At 37.7% G+C, this 19771-nt stretch overlaps 1 protein-coding gene across 1 annotated transcript; it reads right to left on the reverse strand.

Annotated features, from left to right (window-relative positions):
• Positions 1–1113: 1113 nt before the first annotated feature.
• On the reverse strand, positions 1114–18881 carry miga1 (mitoguardin 1). The gene is made up of 16 exons (XM_056264215.1): positions 18833–18881; positions 18099–18259; positions 15767–15935; positions 10685–10797; positions 10385–10520; positions 10039–10175; positions 8314–8434; positions 7062–7162; positions 4821–4927; positions 3284–3356; positions 2919–3005; positions 2743–2841; positions 2508–2642; positions 2367–2420; positions 1790–1906; positions 1114–1421 (listed from the first exon to the last, which is right to left on the reverse strand). The coding sequence occupies exons 2-16, from the start codon at positions 18195–18197 to the stop codon at positions 1203–1205; spliced, it is 1767 nt and encodes a 588-aa protein (XP_056120190.1). The 5' UTR covers positions 18198–18259; positions 18833–18881; the 3' UTR covers positions 1114–1202.
• Positions 18882–19771: the final 890 nt, after the last annotated feature.

A 19771-nucleotide genomic window follows, 5' to 3' on the forward strand; every position in this document is an offset into this window, starting at 1 on the left:
CTTTGAGTCTGTCCCTCTGCTGAACATAGACTGTTCAAGGGCTCCAATTATAAGGTAAAAATATATACCATGAGGAATCTGTCATTGCAAAGTCAATGTTTCTGTTAGTTTAGGGTGATGCCAGTTCGATTTGATTATAGAAATGTAGCCACATGTTTCTGTATTATTGGTTGACTAATGGTTCTATGAAATGTTCGAGTACATGCTTTGCCTTTTGTTGACAAGCGTAGGGATTTAATGTGCATCAATGCTGTACATGTGGACCATGACCAGACCAGGAACTTTTTTTCTTTTCTTTTTAATAGACATTTGCCAGACTGGTTTCAGTTAAATAGTTCCTTTAAACTTAGTCTTTGTCCATTGCTGCATATCTTTTTGTATGCATGCAAGATGTGCTTTCCTTTTGAGCAAATTGTTCACAACAGAATTCGTGGGGGTCTAAAAACGAAGAGAAAATCGGAGGCTAGCTGAGAAATTTGGAGCATGCCTTTGAGGTAAAACAAGCTATCATGAACTGTTAAAAGCTGTTGAATGTACTTTTGATTTTTTGCTGAGAATTGTTGGTCTGAAATGTTGAAGATTGTTGCCATTGTCATCAATAAAATTGTAATCATTACAAATGGTTAAGGTTTTTATTTCTCGTAGTGATTTCAGGGCTCCTTTTATACAATACATTTATACTGGCTTAACGTGGAGCAGTTTTAGCAGTTTTAACTCGGGCAGATTGCAGGACAAAACAGTTGCATTCAGGTCACAACACATTATATTTGTAAGGCTTTTAATAGATCATGTAATGAATTGCATTCACAACATCCACCTGCTCCATGTACTGCTCATGGAACCACTAAGAATGTAAAATAAATGTATTGCTAGTGTTGAATATTAGTTTCTATAAAGTGACCTACAGTAAAACAAATCCTATCTATCAAAATACTTCCAAGAAAGCTTAAGTCTTAAAACATCAAGGACCTTAATTCAGATCATTCATTGTGCAAGTTATTTATTAAAAGTCACAAATTAAAAACTACTGGAACACATTAAAGGGATAAAAAAAAAAACATCTTTGTCTTTTTTTAATCCACTTAAATACACAAACTTTACACTGCATTGAAATGGCACTAATAATAATAATGTGTGCTGGACTCAGCAACTGTAGGCAAGTACACGCCCCTGGAAATGTAAGGATGTGTCACAGCTGTAGCTCACTGAACCTGTGCCTCCAGTAAAGCACTGTGTACCAGGTGCAAAGGTGTGCCACTACAGCCGTTTAGGTGACGGATCATGTCGGTGCCCAGGTAGGCCAGAAGCAGCTCTGAGCGTCGGTGAAGCAGGTGCAGGACATCTTCAGACAGAGTGTCCAGACTAGAGTATCGCACTTTATCCAGGTCGAAGATGTCCTTTAGGAAGAACAGCACCTGCTCCTATGGGACAAAAGATAAACCATTGTGTTCCTGATTTACTATATTCAACAAAGTTGAAGATTATACCGTGGTCGTCTCACATGACCATCAGACCCCCTGATCATCAGCCGGATAGCCACTGTACTGTAAAGTTGAGTGCCAACCTTGAACTTTAAAGTATCAAGAGTGTTTGATTAAAGCTTAAACTCAGTAGGAAAGTGGATCTCCAGGAGCAGAACTGAGAACCCTGCTCATCAATTTTAACATTCAAATAAATGTCATGATGCTATTAAATGTGGTGACACATGCATCAGGCGTTCAGTGTATGTAGGTATGCCTTTTGAGACTGACATGCTTTAGGATAAAGAGGTCATCAAATTACACCTTACCTTGAAGAAGTCACAGAAATCGTGCAGGGAATTTTTGGGACCGAGAAACCCCCAGGCCAAGACCGGACTTATGTGTTCACACACTGCATAGAAATGTGCAATGAAGCCATCTTGAACCTGCGCACACCAAATGAAATCTTGTATTGACAATGCAAGACCTTCAGCTCTCTGTAACGTCTCCTCCAGCACATCTCAAAGTCTGGACTCAGAGATGCCAATTCATGTGTGGAAATGATTATTCATGCTCCTTCCAACCATTCTTTCACAATGAATCTTGACATTGTGATCCTGGAATATGGCCATGATTTGTTTTCCGACATTATTGTTTAAGAAATGAAAAGCTACACACTTCATCAATTAGGTTTAGAAGAACTGTTTCCAAACATATAACATGCTAGAAACATAATAATCACTGCAATAATGATCCAATCAATCCAAACAGTGACTTTTTTGGGCTGGGCAGTGGAAGATTTTACAATTTAGATTGACACTGAATTCATACAAAAAGAAAAAAGAGAGATACATTTCAAGCCAAACATGCGGGCCTTGACATCCTGGTTGCACATCTCAACAATACCTTCATATGTTGTCTCTTCTGCTTTAGAACGGACCAACAACTTGATGCAACAGCCTATGAAGGTAAAATAAAGTTATGAAATATTGTGTAATTGAAATGTCATTTTGTCGAATGATCAAATGTTAGAAATTCTGTACACACTGTCTCTTTGAAGGAGTTGTTGAGCCAACGATTGTTCACCACATTTTGGATTGAGACTGGTGGATTCTCAAGATCCTCAAATGAATCCATAAGAATGAAGTCAAGAACGATGTCATAGAAGTTGAGATGTTTAACCTGAAGAGAAAAAAAAACCTTCTTAATCAAGATCTTGTGTTTGAAGATACATTTTCAGGACAGGTCTTGTGTCAAATCTGTATAAAATGAGATCTCTCACCCCTCTTGCAGAAAGCTCAATTTCGGTGTTCTCCCAGTGGTCTGTTTGCTCCATGAAGCAGATCATTTCTTCGAACACCTCCTCAAATCTCTTTGGGCTCTGCAAACCACACAACACAGGTCTGTTAGGTTGGGGACGGATCATATGTGATCACACGAAACAGAAAGGACACTCACCTTCTTTGCTTTAACAATTATTGAAGACAATATCCTCTTTCCTGTGTCAGCCAGAAATGCTCTAGTTGCTCTTTCACATAAGATTACCTGAATTAAAATAAAAGGTACGGTTTAAAAGTTTACCCACACATTGAGGACACTTGCAGTCTTGTTGACTTGTGAATGGCTGCCACATGCACATGTCTGTGAAGTGCACAAGACCATAGGAAGAAGTGTCCCACAGACAGTTTGATAGAAATTCTAAAATTTTCCAAAACTTTGAAGTTCATTATGAACTATGAAGTTCATGAGCTTAGTGGCTTAGAATGGACTAAAACCAACAAAGCTGAATTTTGTAGTCAGGACATGAGAAAGGAGTCCTTTACCTGACACGCCTGCCGTATACAGTGCAGTTTCGCCAGGAAGTCAGTGTCTCCAAGGCATTCAAGCATTTCTGTTCTGATTTTAAAAGAAGATTACCAATGAACAACACAGTCTGCTGCATAAAACAAGCAATATTTGCAGAAACATGCAGATTTTTGAAACAGATCTGATCACATTCAAATAGCCAATAACTTGAACTTTGTTTAAGTGTCTATGTCAACAATATTATCTATAGCTAGTCTAGTGGACTACCGTAAAACTTCAAATAATAGCCGAGTCCCAAATAGACGCCTGTCTCTTTTACACGCCTGGTGTGGCTGCAGGTTTGGGTAAAAAAAAAGGCCGGTCTCAAATAGAGGCCAGGTCTGTTTTTTAGTTTCGGGTTGTATTTAATCTTATAAAACCCGTCAGATCGTCCGCTTTTTGGCGGCCGGCAAAGCACATTGTTGTCCCGCCAAAGCCATTTTTGATCGGTGAGTGATGTAGAATAGAGACTGCTGCGCTTGACAGGGCGCAAACGAGCAGAGAGAGACGTCTTCAAACAACACGAGTGCTGTCTTGCTCTCTCTCCCTCGCGCATATTAATCAAAATCAATTGACACGATAGTAAAAGGTCGGAAGACCGCAGTTTCACGTGGAGCATTTGGGGATTTTTAGAGATTAGAGACAGGCCTATACACTCAATGAACAACATCTCAACACTAAATTATAAAGGCCTGTCTCATATAGACGCCTGTCTCAAATACAAGCCGGTGCAGTTCGACGATTTGGGAAAATAAAAGCCCGGGCTATTATTTGAAGTTTTACGGTATATACAGAATTTATTATTGTGATTAACATTATTACATTTATACAATATGTATTTGATTGAACTAATGTTATGGATGTAATAAGCGGGATCATGTACAGCTGATGGTGATCAGGACCCTGACCCGAAGCTGTTAAGGCCCCAATATGCTTCAGGCCAAATTAAATAACGAACTGGTGTAATGTCATTTCGAACAAAATCAGGTGAAACAAAGTTCATTTGAGGTTCGCAACAGCTTGCCAAAACAAACTTTCCAACTACCATGGGTCTGTAGCGATTACTTAATAGGTGGGTGTAGATCCGGGGCTTTGACACAGAAATCCTCCCCGGTCACATGTGAGTAAAAACATGAACATACTGGAGACCTGCTTTGTAAAGTTGTAATTCTAATTGAAAGTGATAGTGAGATTTTGTTAATGTTTAATACTGTAAATCTGCTTGCGTTAAAGCAACCAATTGTACAAAGTGCTGTATAAATAAATGTGACTTGAATGGAGTGGTGAATTGCAGAGCTGGTGCAAACATGTCCACATCCCTAAGAACAGCTGCTCTCTTAACTGCTGTTTTTTCACCACTGGCATTTTTGTTGTGTGTTTATTGTGTTATTTCGAGGAAAGCATGCAGCACATATTTACATATTCATCTAAACTCTCAGCAGCATGTGCGGTGTAGGAATGTTCATTAACCGTATAGTGCTTTAAAAATACTTTTCCTTGACATACTGGACTCACCGTAGCACTCGACAGGAGATCTTCCCCTCCTCCGCCATCTGCAGGGCCTCCTCGTAGAAGGGGTGATGACACAGTGCATGGGCACTCCTCTCTCTGTGCTCAGATAACTGCAACAAATTACGAGATTTTTTGCAGAATTCTTTCAAATTGTATATATTTTACATCTAATATATTCTATTTCCTATATATAGGTTGGTGCCAGTCACCAACAAGATTGAGTGTCGACTAGGGATGTGCACCACGACTAATTCCATTAAGGTTTAAATGGACGTTTTGTAACCAACTTGTCTTAACAAACCCATAGAAGACAAAAGACAGTCTGTATAAGACAAAAGTCAATCCACTTAAAGTCCCCCTGTAGTCAATTTCATCCCTTAAAACTCATCTTTGACCCCAAAAATTACACATTTAAAAGTTTTTCCTAGAAAAAAAGTCTTCATGCCTTAAAATAGCTTGAATGTAATTCATTTAGTATTTGCGGTTCAATGAATATGCAAATAACATTAAAAACTTGATTTTCACCACAGGGGGACTTTAAAATAGCCTACATAATCTATGAATGAATCAGTAAAACCCCATACCGAATGCCGCAGAAAAATAGGTCATATACACTCACCTAAAGGATTATTAGGAACACCATACCAATACTGTGTTTGACCCCCTTTCGCCTTCAGAACTGCCTTGATTCTACGTGGCATTGATTCAACAAGGTGCTGAAAGCATTCTTTAGAAATGTTGGCCCATATTGATAGGATACCATATTGCAGTTGATGGAGATTTGTGGGATGCACATCCAGGGCACGAAGCTCCCGTTCCACCACATCCCAAAGATGCTCTATTGGGTTGAGATCTGGTGACTGTGGGGGCCATTTTAGTACAGTGAACTCATTGTCATGTTCAAGAAAACAATTTGAAATGATTCGAGCTTTGTGACATGGTGCATTATCCTGCTGGAAGTAGCCATCAGAGGATGGTTACATGGTGGCCATAAAGGGATGGACATGGCCAGAAACAATGCTCAGGTAGGCCGTGACATTTAAACGATGCCCAATGGGCACTAAGGGGCCTAAAGTGTGCCAAGAAAACATCACCCACACCATTACACCACCACCACCAGCCTGCACAGTGGTAACAAGGCATGATGGATCCATGTTCTCATTCTGTTTACGCCAAATTCTGACTCTAACATCTGAATGTCTCAACAGAAATCGAGACTCATCAGACCAGGCAACATTTTTCCAGTCTTCAACTGTCCAATTTTGGTGAGCTCTTGCAAATTGTAGCCTCTTTTTCATATTTGTAGTGGAGGTGAGTGGTACCCGGTGGGGTCTTCTGCTGTTGTAGCCCATCCGCCTCAAGGTTGTGCGTGTTGTGGCTTTACAAATGCTTTGCTGCATACCTCGGTTGTAACGAGTGGTTATTTCAGTCAAAGTTGCTCTTCTATCAGCTTGAATCAGTCGGCCCATTCTCCTCTGACCTCTGGCATCAACAAGGCATTTTCGCCCACAGGACTGCCGCATACTGGATGTTTTTCCCTTTTCACACCATTCTTTGAAAACCCTAGAAATGGTTGTGCGTGAAAATCCCAGTAACTGAGCAGATTGTGAAATACTCAGACCGGCCCGTCTGGCACCAACAACCATGCCACGCTCAAAATTGCTTAAATCACCTTTCTTTACCATTCTGACATTCAGTTTGGAGTTCAGGAGATTGTCTTGACCAGGACCACACCCCTAAATGCATTGAAGCAACTGCCATGTGATTGGTTGATTAAAAATGGTAAATGGACTGCATTTATATAGCGCTTTCACAGACCCAATGGCCACCAAAGTGCTTTACATTTTGCCTCCCATTCGCCCATTCACTCACTCATTCATACACCGACGGCGGTGTCAGCCATGCAAGGCGCCATCCAGCTCGTCGGGAGCATCTGGGGTTAGGTGTCTGGCTCATGGACACCTCGACACTTGGTCAGGTGGAACCGGGGATTGAACCACCAACCTTCTGGCTGCCGCCCCAGTGATAATTAGATAATTGCATTAATGAGAAATTGAACAGGTGTTCCTAATAATCCTTTAGGTGAGTCTACATGTGCTATAAAACACAATATGAAATGTGTTTAAATAAAACACATTCATGTTGAATCCCATAGAAAATGAAGGTCTGTGAGATGTGACTGACATACAGCCTATTAGGAACTGTCCAGCGTGCGCCACACTGGCACACAGACTTTCCTCTCACCTCTGCTGCAGACACAAAGGAATCTGTCGAGGCGATGCTGACTGAATCTCTGTGACAGTTGTCCTCCAAGTCCTCCCGCACAGAGAGATCCATGTGCGTGTCTGCCAGAGGAAATGAGGGAAGATTAGACTTAAGTGCCCTTATCTCACATGGGTGAGCAAACTGGTCTAATTCCAAAACAGCAGACAGCATAAACAAAGTCACATGGAGAGACTCAATGGAATTGAAGGACAAACGTGCCTATTGGTTTGCATGTGAATTGAGCGCATAATGCCTCATAACAATTGTAAACAATTGTAAGGAAACTTTCTGACCATGACCAGCTTCTTTATTTAGATACAGAACATGTTATATGCAGAAGCACAACATGCAAATTTGCACATCTACAGTACTGTGTCCAGTTCTGTGTTTAATGAAGAACTTAAGGCTCTCTCTCAAAAAAGAAAATGATATTGTTCCAAACCTGTATGACTTTCTTTTCTTCTGCAGAACAAAATGTATTTTGATCATACAATAAAAGTCAGTGTCTCCTGTGTTGTTTTGGATCCCAGTGATGTTCACTGGATGAAACATCAAGTAATCGAAACATCCTTCAAATCATCTTTTGTGTTCCACGGAAGAAAGAAAGTCACAGGTTTTCATCGACATTAGGAAAACCAAGTCACCATAGTCCATTTACACTTGCAGCTAAGGTTGCCAACTTCAGCAAACGAAAATAAAAGGACAATCTTGGTTCTTTACAGAAAAGTAAGAGTTAACGGGACACTCAAAATATAGTTACCTACAAGGTATAAGTTTACACTAAGCGTTCAACACTTGCAGTTCGGTTCTCTTGGTTCTTTGGTTTGTACCCACAAAATAATTGATACATTTAGTCCTGGTTCGCTTAGCGTTCACAGTCATAAGGACACAAAACAAAAAAACTGTTTTTATGATGTGCATTTTACGACGGATCTTACCGATAATTCAAAACTATGCTGTGTGCTAAACGCTTTTTACAATTGTTTTCAAGCAGCTTTACAGAAATAAACATGTCATTACCCATTACTCGTGTCAAACTGGTCTCTTGAAAACTGAAGGCACTGCTTATGCAATGGATCAATATGTCACACACCAATAAAAAAGTCAATTTTTAGAGTACAGTAATGCATAACAGAGCCAAGCCCAGTAATAAATGTTACACAAGACCATTAATTCACATTCACACAGATATTTATTGACTTTACATGACAGTCTTTAGTTTAACACTCACCGTTACTAGGACATGTTAAGGGGTCTGTCATTCCCAGCGCTCCCTCAAACTCCTCCTGGAGCCGATAGGCTCTCTGTAGCAGAGACTCCAGCTTTTGGATGAAATCTGCACTGATGATGTCCTAATAAACAGTCAATATTATTATTATATATGTTTTATGAACAGAGTTTCAGCTTAGGAAACTGTACATTAACATTGTTTTTAAATTATTTGTGTTTTTAAATAAGCATTAGTGTCAAGGGTAACCTAAATGCAAACTAGGGAAAATGAGCGTTAACAATTCAAATTTAGAAAAACAATAAATTACAAAAATGCCTAGTATTGGCTGAGAACCAATATGGTACCAATATCCAGCTTATTTTTAATGTAAGATCATTTGTAACTTTTTTTAACCTTTGTCATCCACTTCCAGTAAATTTAGCTGTGCAGAAACAGTCCGTTATGCTACTTGATAAGGCAAACTGGAATTTGTATCATTTTATCATAATCATGAACACATTAGTTCGTAGCACAAATAGTTTTATCATTTACTGCACATTGTTATTCTTCTAGTTATGTACCAATAGCAGCTAATGAATCAGATGTCTCGCACATTCACAGAAAATAGATTACCGTATTTTCCGCACTATAAGGCGCACCGGATTATAAGGCGCACCTTCATTGAATGACCTATTTTAGAAACATTTTCATATACAGGGCGCACCGGATTATAAGGCGCATAAGATACTGCAGTCAAACGTTTGACTGGGTTTGCGTTATGCATCCACTAGATGTGCTAAAGGGAATGTCAACAAAACAGTCAGATAAAGTCAAACTTTATTAAGCGTTCTGACAACTCCGTTCACTCCCATGGTAACGTTGTTCAAACATTAAAGGAGAACTCCGGTCAATTTTAATATTTAGCTAATTTTTTTGTAAATTTGGAGTGCTGTCAGTACAGATAACAACGACAAAAACCGACCGTGTTATCCTCTTTTTAAAATTCGCACCCTGTTGACTTAAACGGGGCAAGTTTTAAACCTGCTTTTAGCCTCTTAACAACCTTAATGTGTCATTACAAGTGCACAGCCATGTGAGTGAACACGGTGAATCTGACTGCAGTAAATGTGAAAGATATGAATAAAAATGATGTTTATTCAGCCAGCTCACATACCCGTATTTTCTTCCTGTTTTCGGTCGAAGTCCACAGTAGGCGACTGTCGAGTGCGCGCGCGCGATCATTGGTAACTAAGCAACAGTGGAGACTCAGACTGTCAGCTGTCAGCCGATGACGGTACTGTGTGGTGTTCTGAGAATATCAGCTCAAATGGATAGTTCATCCGAATCAGATGTTGAACACACGGAGGAGGTTTGATCGCGCGCGCAAACTCGACAATCAATTACTGTGGACTTCGACCGAAAACAGGAAGTAAATACGGGCATGTGAGCTGGCTGAATAAAGAGATTATTCCTGCCTTCGTGAAAGCTCGGATCACAGTTGAGACTGATATATCAGCCCAGGCATCCACGATCCATTGGCAGATAGTGGCGTAAGTCGGCCGGCGCTGTCTCCCCGTCTTGGTGAACGCGTGTTCACCATCCATATATAAGGCGCTCCGGATTATAAGGTGCACTGTCGTTTTTTGAAAAAATTATAGGCTTTTAAGTGCGCCTTATAGTGCGGAAAATAAGGTAGGTGGATATCATGCGTCCCTACTGAGGCCTGCAGTGTTTGGGGAGTAATACCTCCATGCTTTCTTCTGCAATGGCATCTCCAGCTCCCAGCTTGACCGACGCACAGCTGTCCTCATCCTCCGCTTGCCTGCTGCGGAATGTTAGTGCCTGTTCCCAGCGCCGCAGGGCCTCCTCGAACAACTCCATTCCTGTGAGAGGACACAAATATATCTATTCAACCTGTGTATTCATCTGCAAAAACTTGTGTATGTAAAAACTATGTGTGCACTTAAAGTATACCGCTGCAATGGCATTTTGAACATTTGAAAATGAGAAAGAACTCTGCCGTGAGTATACATGGGCCTTCATGAGACTGAGGGGAGAGGATGAATCAATTCTGCTGTGTGCTGGTTTTTACCCATCAGGTAGAGATTCTCTGGAGTGACAACAGGGATGTTGAGCAGATTACAGACGTCACCCTCATCTCCTGCCCCGTCCCAGCAGCTGGAGCCATTAGCACAGGTGGAGCTACTGGAGGAGTGCCTGCTCCTCCCCTGAGAGAATATTTCAACATCTCAATGGTGCACTAACGCCAAAAGGCACACATTTTACAAGACTACCTTTTTGTCAATGGCATTTTTGGTGCAGCATGTGCTGTTGAAGTCACAGGTATATTATACCACTATCTAAAGATGAGTATAAAAAAAATGTTGCTTACCGAGGCCAGGCTTTGCAGGGAGCCCGAAAGCTTCCCGTACAGGCCACCACTGGAAACCACATTACATGAGTAGCAGCTCTTTGAGTTCAGAGGCAGATTTTGATAGTCATTCTCTGAAATAAAAGAGAGAACAACAATTACATAATATATTCTATTATATTTATAAAAATATTAGGGGTGTAACGGTACATGTATTCGTCCCGAACCAAACAAATTTGTCATGAAAACAAGCTACGACAGTCACTGTGTAAATGTATATTTCACAAATGAATTGGAGAATAAAATTTACTTTATAATTAGATTTAGAAGATTTAGAAAAAAAATCGGTTTAATAAAAAAATAAGAAAAAATAAAGCAATTTTGTGTTTAGTTTTCTCCCCCTTGCCGTACCCGTACCGAACCGTGACTTAAAAACCGAGGTACGTACTGAACCGTAACGTTTGTGTACCGTTACCCCCCTAATATATATATATAAAAAAAAAATATATATATAAAAAATATATATATAGACATTAGGGGCTGTATTGTCCTAGTCGATTAGTCGATTAATTGGTCGATACGTTCTGGTTCGACCAAAATTCTGATTGGTCGATTTTTTTCCCCGCGTTCATTTCATCAGTTTTGCCCATAGACTGTAAAAAATGGTTTTGCCACGCTGAGGCGCGGTCATTTCATCAGGTGGAAAGCACTAACTGCTACTGGGGGTGTTTTCAGAGTACCCTTGCTTCACAGGTAACAGTCTGTCTTCAGAACACCCCCTTGTTTTCACCTTTTTTGGATTAGCCCAACCCAAGAGAGAACGATAAGTAGGCTATAAGGTTTGATGCTGAATATTATTTATTTAATTGTGAGAGCGTTTAATAGTCAGTCCTCTTCTAACATGTCAACAAAAAAGAAATCGATAGTGTGGCAGCATTTTGGTAAAATTGATAACGGGAAAAAGGTCGAATGCAAAGTGTGCAAGCAACCACACCTCGACGACAAACATGACATATCATCTAAAAGTGGTAAGCTCACTTGTCTGCGTTAGCTTGCCCTGTCTGTTTTGAATAGGCTATATGAACAAATCAGAATTTGCATATTTCAATGTTTTAGTGTGATAACCTAACTTTTTTATTTTTTGTTTGGAGCCTAATGCGCAATTGCGCTGTGTAGTCAGCGCTGTTTGTGTTGTTTTGAGCCTAAGATGCTTTATTTTTCAGTTATGCACTTTATTTCGTTTCTGCTCTTGATCTGGTTTGTTTAATAAATATTATTTTTTTTATTAAAGTGTGTTTATTAAGAGTAAAAGCTTTAAGTTTATAGTCTATTCGTGTCTCAGCCGCGAAGCTGATCTCTCCTATGTTCAGCCTGTGCGAGGACATGCACAGAGCGGCTGAAATGATAGTGTCTAACAGTTATAACATATGACAAAAATAATTGTCTAAATTATGTTGCATATTCCTCAACAGTTTGTGTGATGATATTACTAGTTGACAACATAGTACTATTTTCGGAAATCATAGGCTATGATATTGTGCAGGTGCACGTGATGCAACGCTGTCAGAGCCGACAGACTCGTGTGTCAAACTCATTTCAGTGCAAAATAATTCGGTCAAAAACGATTTAATATACTGCAAATAGGCTACTATTTTTTTTTATTTTTTTTTATAATTCATTTAGGCGGACAGCAAGGCTACCAAGTACTGCGCACTGTGCACAGCTAAGTAATTTAACGGGTTTTTTTTCTAACGTCATTTTTAGTCGATTTTTAGTCGAAAATGTCAGGACTTCAGTCGACCAAGATTTTCTTTGGTTGAATACAGCCCTAATACACATATACTACTGTTCAAAAATAGTCTCTTTTGCTTACCAATTTATTTGTTTAAAAAGTGAAAAGATTAATATTTTGAAATATTATTTGAATTTTTAAAAAGCTGTTTTCTATTATAATTAGTGCTGTCAAACGATTAAAATATTTAATTGCGATTAATCGCATTTATGTCATAGTTAACTCGCGATTAATCACATTTTTATCTATTCTAAATGTCCCTTGATTTATTTTTGTCCCATTATTTTTTTCTCTAATCAACATGGAAAAGTGGATCGGCTTGCTTTGTGCAAATGTTTTTTTTTACTGAAAACAATATTGGCATATACTGTAGTGTTCAATTTCACACTAACATTCACACTTGGAGCAAATAATCTTTACACAACGTAACCCTGTCCATCAACAAAAGGGTGAAAAAATACTTTGTCATACAAACAGCCCTTTCTAAGGGATCAAAACAGGGCGAAACAAAATAAAATTACAAAGTGCACATGTAAGGTAAACTAGGACTACTTTCTTTTTCTCAAGTTTGCTTTGAGCAGTCAGGCTACTGCTCTTTATTCACTAGAGGCTCATCAACCCAGCCTCTTATATCAGAAAGAATGAACGGTAGTGGTGTCACACCAAACGTGAATAGAGCGCCTGGCGCGAGTGATTTCAATGTAAAGACGCGTTTACGCGTGTCTTAAGGTCCTGCTGCTGTGAATTCACCTCATTCACGCGTCCAGTTTGCAAGAATGACGCGAGTTGAGCGTAAACTTTCCATTTAGAATCTTATTGGCATCCATTTCGGCGTCTCGCGCTCGCCATCCAATCAAAACGTAACCTTACCCTACTATTTGGCCGGCTCAAAAGCACAAACAAGTAGGGCTGGGTATTGACACAATTTTCACAATTCGATTCGATTTCGATTCACAAGCTTGCAATTCGATTCGGATTCGATTCAATATTGAATATTTTGGATATCAGGTAGAATACATGGCAAATTTTCTCAAGGAAAACAAATCTCTTAACTAATGCTGTAAACTATGGGAGTCAGTTGTAGCCTACTAGGCTTCATTAGCCTACTATAATATTGAAGGTAAAAATTAACTGATTTTTAGCTATACAAACACTTAAATTACACTTTTATTTATTTTTATAATAATAAAGTTATATGAAATATAAACATTTAAATGGTGGCTGTCATAAAAACTTGCCAGATTTATTCAAACATGCATTAAATATTGAAGAACATTAACATTTTTAATGAATATGTAATATGGTGCATATATTTAGCAAAATGCTCCTCTTTAGAGTTAATTTTTCTAGCTGACTAACGAGTTTATGGTTTTTCTGAGGTAAATGTGACGTTACATGACATTGTTTACAAGTTGTTTGACTGACGTCTTTCCACGGTTGAAACACTGATTGAGCGATTCCATGTGACATGATACGGATTTCGATAAGTTGTACTCCATCTTTTAACACACTTTCAGACGTTCATTCATGTTTATTTCGCACTGTAACTTTTATTATTAAGGCAGAAGAGGAGATCATGTGCGATCATGATCATCGATCATGTGGAGCGCGCTGCTGCTTCTCTTGAGCTGAGCTGAGCCAGAGCGATCTCACGCCACAGCGCCAAAACACTATTTACGTTTTTGAATTTCGTAAGAAAATGGACGTAATTTGAAATTTGAGACTTTATTTAGTATCCATAGTAACAAAGCGCGAAGATTATTGCGATTTATTGGATGGTATGCGCGCTACAATGTTCCATTCATTCATCAAATGAAAACAGGATGACTAATCGATTCAAGAGATTTACGAATCGATATCGGTTCGTAAAAATGAGAATCGATTAATATCGAGAAATCGATATTTTTTACCCAGCCCTACAAACAAGTGTGTGCTGCATGCCTATTGTTTTGTTTCTGGTCAAGCTAGATCTGGTGTGGTGTTGTAGTTTTTCTAACGTTACTAGTTGTTGTTACAGCATGTAAAAAAAAAACTACAACGTTTGCTAGGCCAAAAAGAACGTTAATCTCGCGATAAAAAAATTGACGCCGTTAAAATGGGTTTGCGTTAACGCCGTTAATAACGCGTTTAACTGACAGCACTAATTATAATATGTTTTTACTAGGGATGCACGATATAGGATTTTGGCCGATATTCGATATGCCGATATTTTCAAACTAATTTTGCCCGATGCCGATACCGATATCGATATATTTGTATTTTTTTTAAGTGAAAAAAAAGCTTATTAAAGCTTCTATTAATGTTCTCAGTCAAGAGCAGTGAGTGATTTCCTCTGTGTTTTGTTGTTTTATTAACATTAACGGGATAGTTATCCCAAAAATTTAAATTGTCATCATTTACTCTCTCAAGTTTCTTTCTTCTGTTGAAATTATAAAAGTTATTTGGAAGAATGTGGCTAACCAAACAGTTGCTGTACTCCAGTGACTTCCATCGTATATTTAAGCACAAGAAAGAAATGAATCCAGGTTTGAAACAACATTAGATAGACAGAATTTTTATTTCTGGGTGCAGTATCTCTTTAAAGACAAGCGGCAGAATATTATTACTGTCTCTTTAAGAACTGCACGCGAGTAACGCGACGCGTCTAATATACACGCATTTGACAAGCAGATTTTCTCTGTTTGCTTTCACTTTAGACATAACCAACTTTGTTTATGTAAACCTTGTGTGTATTTGACAGTATCAGCGCAATAAGACTCGAAGGATTAGTCCAGTATGCAGACTCTGTGACAGGCTTTTAGTTCCTGTGAGCGTCGCGTGTACGCGCTCAGAAAAGCGGATCTTAGAACAGCGCATCAGCACGTGAATGACATGTTTACCTAGCAAGACTTTGACGCACATGCAAACAATGAACTTTTGTGAATTGCAGTGTCCCGTGAGTGTAACTCTACCTCTGCGTTTACATGTGATGTGAATGTACGTCGCGTTGTACAGTATGTTGAGATGAAGGCGCCAGAATTGAACTGATAGAATGCACGATACTATGATTTTTCTTCAAATGCAGATCGTGGAGACATTTTAATCGTCCACGATCAAAAACCGTGAGACGCGCACCCCTAGTTGGAAGTTTAAGTTGCTGGCGCTCATGCTTCGTTCACGGTCGTCACGTGCGCATAGGAAACACGCCACCCTATCGGCAAGACTCATCGGCAGAAATATTCATATCGGCCGATGCCGATGATGGTCATTTTAAGCTTTTATCGGCCGATACCGATGTTGTCCCGATATCATCGTGCATCCCTAGTTTTTACCTTTTTTCATAGGGACAGAAGTGAGGAATTCAAATGTTTCCTGCTCTACAGGCGAACTGGCTTTATTCTTGCCCTTCCTCCTCCTGAAGCGGCGTGCGAGGAAGATGAGGGAGACTGCGCCGAAGGCAGTGGCGGCAAAGAGCTTCTTGGTGCCGGTGCTCAGACTCACCTGCTCAGAGAGGGAATAGAGAGACACAAGGCAACGTTTAACTTTGGATCAAGCGCACACAGAGATCAGACAGGGTGACAGCTAGGATTACATGACTGGAAATGACTGGCTGGCATTTGGCCTGAGGGATCTGATCTAATGAGCAAGTTTAAGCTAACCACAGACACAGACACATATTACTATCAAACAGTGTCTGTGTGAATGACCTAAACATAAAAGTTCCACATATGTTTTTCTGAAAAAATAACACAGAGGACCTGATCACACTAGGTTTGAACTTTGAATACATGCAAGCCTGAATGAGATTTAAACTAAAATGTTTGTCTGTTTGTCACACAAAGCTGTCATACGGCTTTAGAAGACTTCAAATACAGTGCTTGACTGAAATATAGTGTCACTTTTATGTGCTTTTTTTTTAGAGCTTGACAGCTTATCCACGACAGTGAGCTCATTGCACGCAACTCACGTATCCAAGCACTCACAGACCAATCAGACTCAGCTGCGAAATCCATCCAAGGACAGATACGTGACTAATTTAATGTTTCGCTTTTTCAAAAAGGGGATCAAAACCATTGTGACCTTGTGAAAAGCCAAGTATTAAAGCTTATAAATTAAGCTGTGCATGTATTGCTAAAATAAATAAATGCTAAAATAAACCTACTTTAAGCTGAATGCCATTTTTTTCCACCTCAATTTTATGGGCTGCATTTATTTAATCAAAAATACAGTAAAAACAGTAATATTGTGAAATGTTATTACAATTTAAAATGATTGTTTTCGATTCTATATATATTTCCAAATGTAATTTATTCCATCCTGGCGCATTATTCAGCATCATTACTCCAACCTTCAGTGTCACATGATGCTTCAGAGATCAAACATGATGATTTGCCGCTCAAGAATGATGTCTTATTATTATCAATGTTGAAAACAGTTATGCTGCTTAACATTGTTGTAACAGTGATGCCATTCAAACATAAGAGTACGTAAAAATAAAGAGTGAATTTAATACGTTTATTCATCTAGGATGCATTAAATTGATCAAAAGTGACAGTGAAGACATTTACAATGCTACAAAAGATTTCTATTTAATTACTTTAATAAATTAAAAAATTAAAAAATTGATAAATGCTGTTCATTTAACTTAATATTCATCAAAGAATCCTTAAAAAATATCACCATTTACACAAAAATGTTAAGCAGCACAACCGTTTTCAACATTGATAATAACAAGAAATGTTTCTTGAGCAGCAAATCATCTGAAAATTCATCAAAAGATGATGAAAATTCAGCTTTAACATCACAGGAATAAATTACAGTCTAAAACGCTTTTCAAATAGAAAACAGTCCTTTTAATTTGTAATAATATTTTGCACTAATAGTGTTTTTACTGTATTTTTGATTAAATAAATGCAGGCTTGGCGAGACTTCTTTCTATATATAGCCTACAGTATATATATATATATATATATATATACTAGGCCTTTACAGACACATGGATTAACCCAGAGAAAATAAAAAAAACTTTCCCTAATATAAAATATTCCCTATATAAAAAGGGTAACACTTTATAATAACTATCATTAATAGTAACATTGAAGCTAAAATGTGTACTAGCTGCAAAAAACTAATGTTTTCACACAGGTTTTCCCAAAAACTCCTGCTGTTAGGACAAACAGATACTTTTGCCACAAATTCACACCAATGAATAAGCCAATGCTGAACAAAAGCACTTTGTTTACACTGTTTGTGGGAAGCAACCTACAAATGCCTGGCTCACAGTCCTTGCACATCGCCTTTAAAGTCACTACGAAATCAAAATGGACAATTCTTGCCAAAGAGCCAATAAATTCCCCATTGACATAATCAAGTCCCATCCTAATTATTTTTGTTTGTGAGAATAAATAAATGTGTGTATATATTAAAAATAAAAATAAATTGTATACATCTAAGCCCAAGGCTGCATTTCCAAAAAAAGCATCGTAAGTCTAAGTAGATTGCAGAACCATTGCCACCAAACTTAACTCACAATGCTTTTGAGAAACGCAGCCCAGGTCGACAACCCTGGATTTAAACCCTATTTCTGGATGACAATGCACAAGTCAATAAGCTTGTGAAACAGAAGTGCCTGGCTTTATTTCTGTCCACTGTTGGTCAGTTTACCTGTGGAAGAGAGTAATAGACCGACAGTGGAAGGTCCACAAAGTGCAAAGCGGCCACCTTCATGGACACGCGAGAGCTCCTGAACACGTCCTCCGTCATGATCCCATAATTCCTCGGGATGAGTCTCAACCGCAGCTCTTTCTCCACTTCACCAATACAACCTGAAGAAACACATCACTTGTGTTATATCTATATGTTTAAATCAGCATCTACCAATGGAAAGAAGGAATGACCACCTGACCTGCCAAACCTCAACTGACACTTATCAAGAATCTTATCAATTGTTCACTTGAGTCTGACACACACACAGTTATTTTAAAGAAGTTCAAACAGTTATTCTCTAAATGGCCATTGACCAGAGAATAACTGTTTGAATATTATGAACTCTTCGTCTACGTAACAGCCCAAAACAAGCAATATTGCTCCTTGAGAATCAAGAAAACATGCTTGAATCAAGACTTTTAAACCAATAGAGGTTAAATTAAATATTTGTCATGTTAACGTCGTGATTCAATGTTAGCACCACTGATCATGGCCATAAATAAAAAGTAAGACCTTTATAAAAAAAATGACCCACATTTATCATTTTTTATATTTCGATCGTCGCTCTTGGTTAACTCTGTGTTAAACAAATTAATAACAGGCAACATCATACATTCTGACAGTGAAAGCAGTTAATGTGGGTTTGTAATCTAAGTACAACATGAACATGACAAACATGGGGTAATGCTTACATTTTTATGCCTTATATCGGCGACACGCCATCTGTCCTCTATCACTCAATGCGATAACTGTAACTGCGCGTGTGAGCTAGTGTGGAGGAGGCGAACAGACGCCGCTAGAACTCCCTTCCGGTGCCACTGCGAGGTTCCATAATAAAAGTTTTCAATCTGTAAGAAAATGAAAACAATAAGCAAAAAATAAAAAAACTACATAACTACCTAAAAATAAATAAACCATTTTAATAAAACAAAAAATATTAACTAATAAATAACATTTTGTTTAAAATGATAAATTAATACATTATATTTATACATTAAAACCAGTAAATACATTTTAATTTAAATAAAATAAATAAATAAAATTATTTGATTAAATAACTAGAAATTATTTAAATGAATAAATACAAGTTAATATAAATAAGTAAAAAACAATACATTTGATTAAAATAAATAAATAAATACAATTTGATTTAAATTAAAATGAACTACATAAATAAAACATTTTAAAATAATAAATTAATACATAGGATTAAAATAAGTAAATAAATAAATACAAACATGATTTAAATCTATACAAATATTAAAAAAATTAATAATACAAACTGATATAAATGAATAAAGAAATACATTTGATTAAAACAAATTACTAAATAAATAAAATTTGACTTAACTACAATTATTAAAATAAATAAATAAAATTTGATATAAATATGTAAAAAAATTATACATTTGATTAAAAAATGTTAAAATAAATAAATATACACAATTCTATTTAAATTAAAATAAGAGACAAGAAACAAGATAAACATATTTTAAAATAATAAATTAATACATTGGATTAAATAAGTAAATACAATTTTATTTAAACAAATAAATATAAATGTGATTGATAAAAAAATACAATTGAATTAAATTAAATTAAAACTAAATAAATAACTAAAACTTGCATTT

The sequence above is a fragment of the Rhinichthys klamathensis genome, unplaced genomic scaffold (assembly GCF_029890125.1).
Source record: "Rhinichthys klamathensis goyatoka isolate OS25496 unplaced genomic scaffold, OSU_Roscu_1.1 h1tg000011l_1, whole genome shotgun sequence".
In the NCBI taxonomy this organism is placed as follows: Eukaryota; Metazoa; Chordata; class Actinopteri; order Cypriniformes; family Leuciscidae; genus Rhinichthys; species Rhinichthys klamathensis.

What these genes read in the sequence shown, in the direction of transcription:
- miga1 (XM_056264215.1), bottom strand. Translation starts at nt 18,197, where the DNA reads ATGACGGAGGACGTGTTCAGGAGCTCTCGCGTGTCCATGAAGGTGGCC. An exon ending in CCCTGCAAAGCCTGGCCTCG is followed by an intron (nt 10,521 to 10,684) that starts GTAAGCAACATT and finishes ATATTCTCTCAG; the next exon opens with GGGAGGAGCAGGCACTCCTC. An exon ending in CCTTTGTGTCTGCAGCAGAG is followed by an intron (nt 4,928 to 7,061) that starts GTGAGAGGAAAG and finishes AATTTGTTGCAG; the next exon opens with TTATCTGAGCACAGAGAGAG.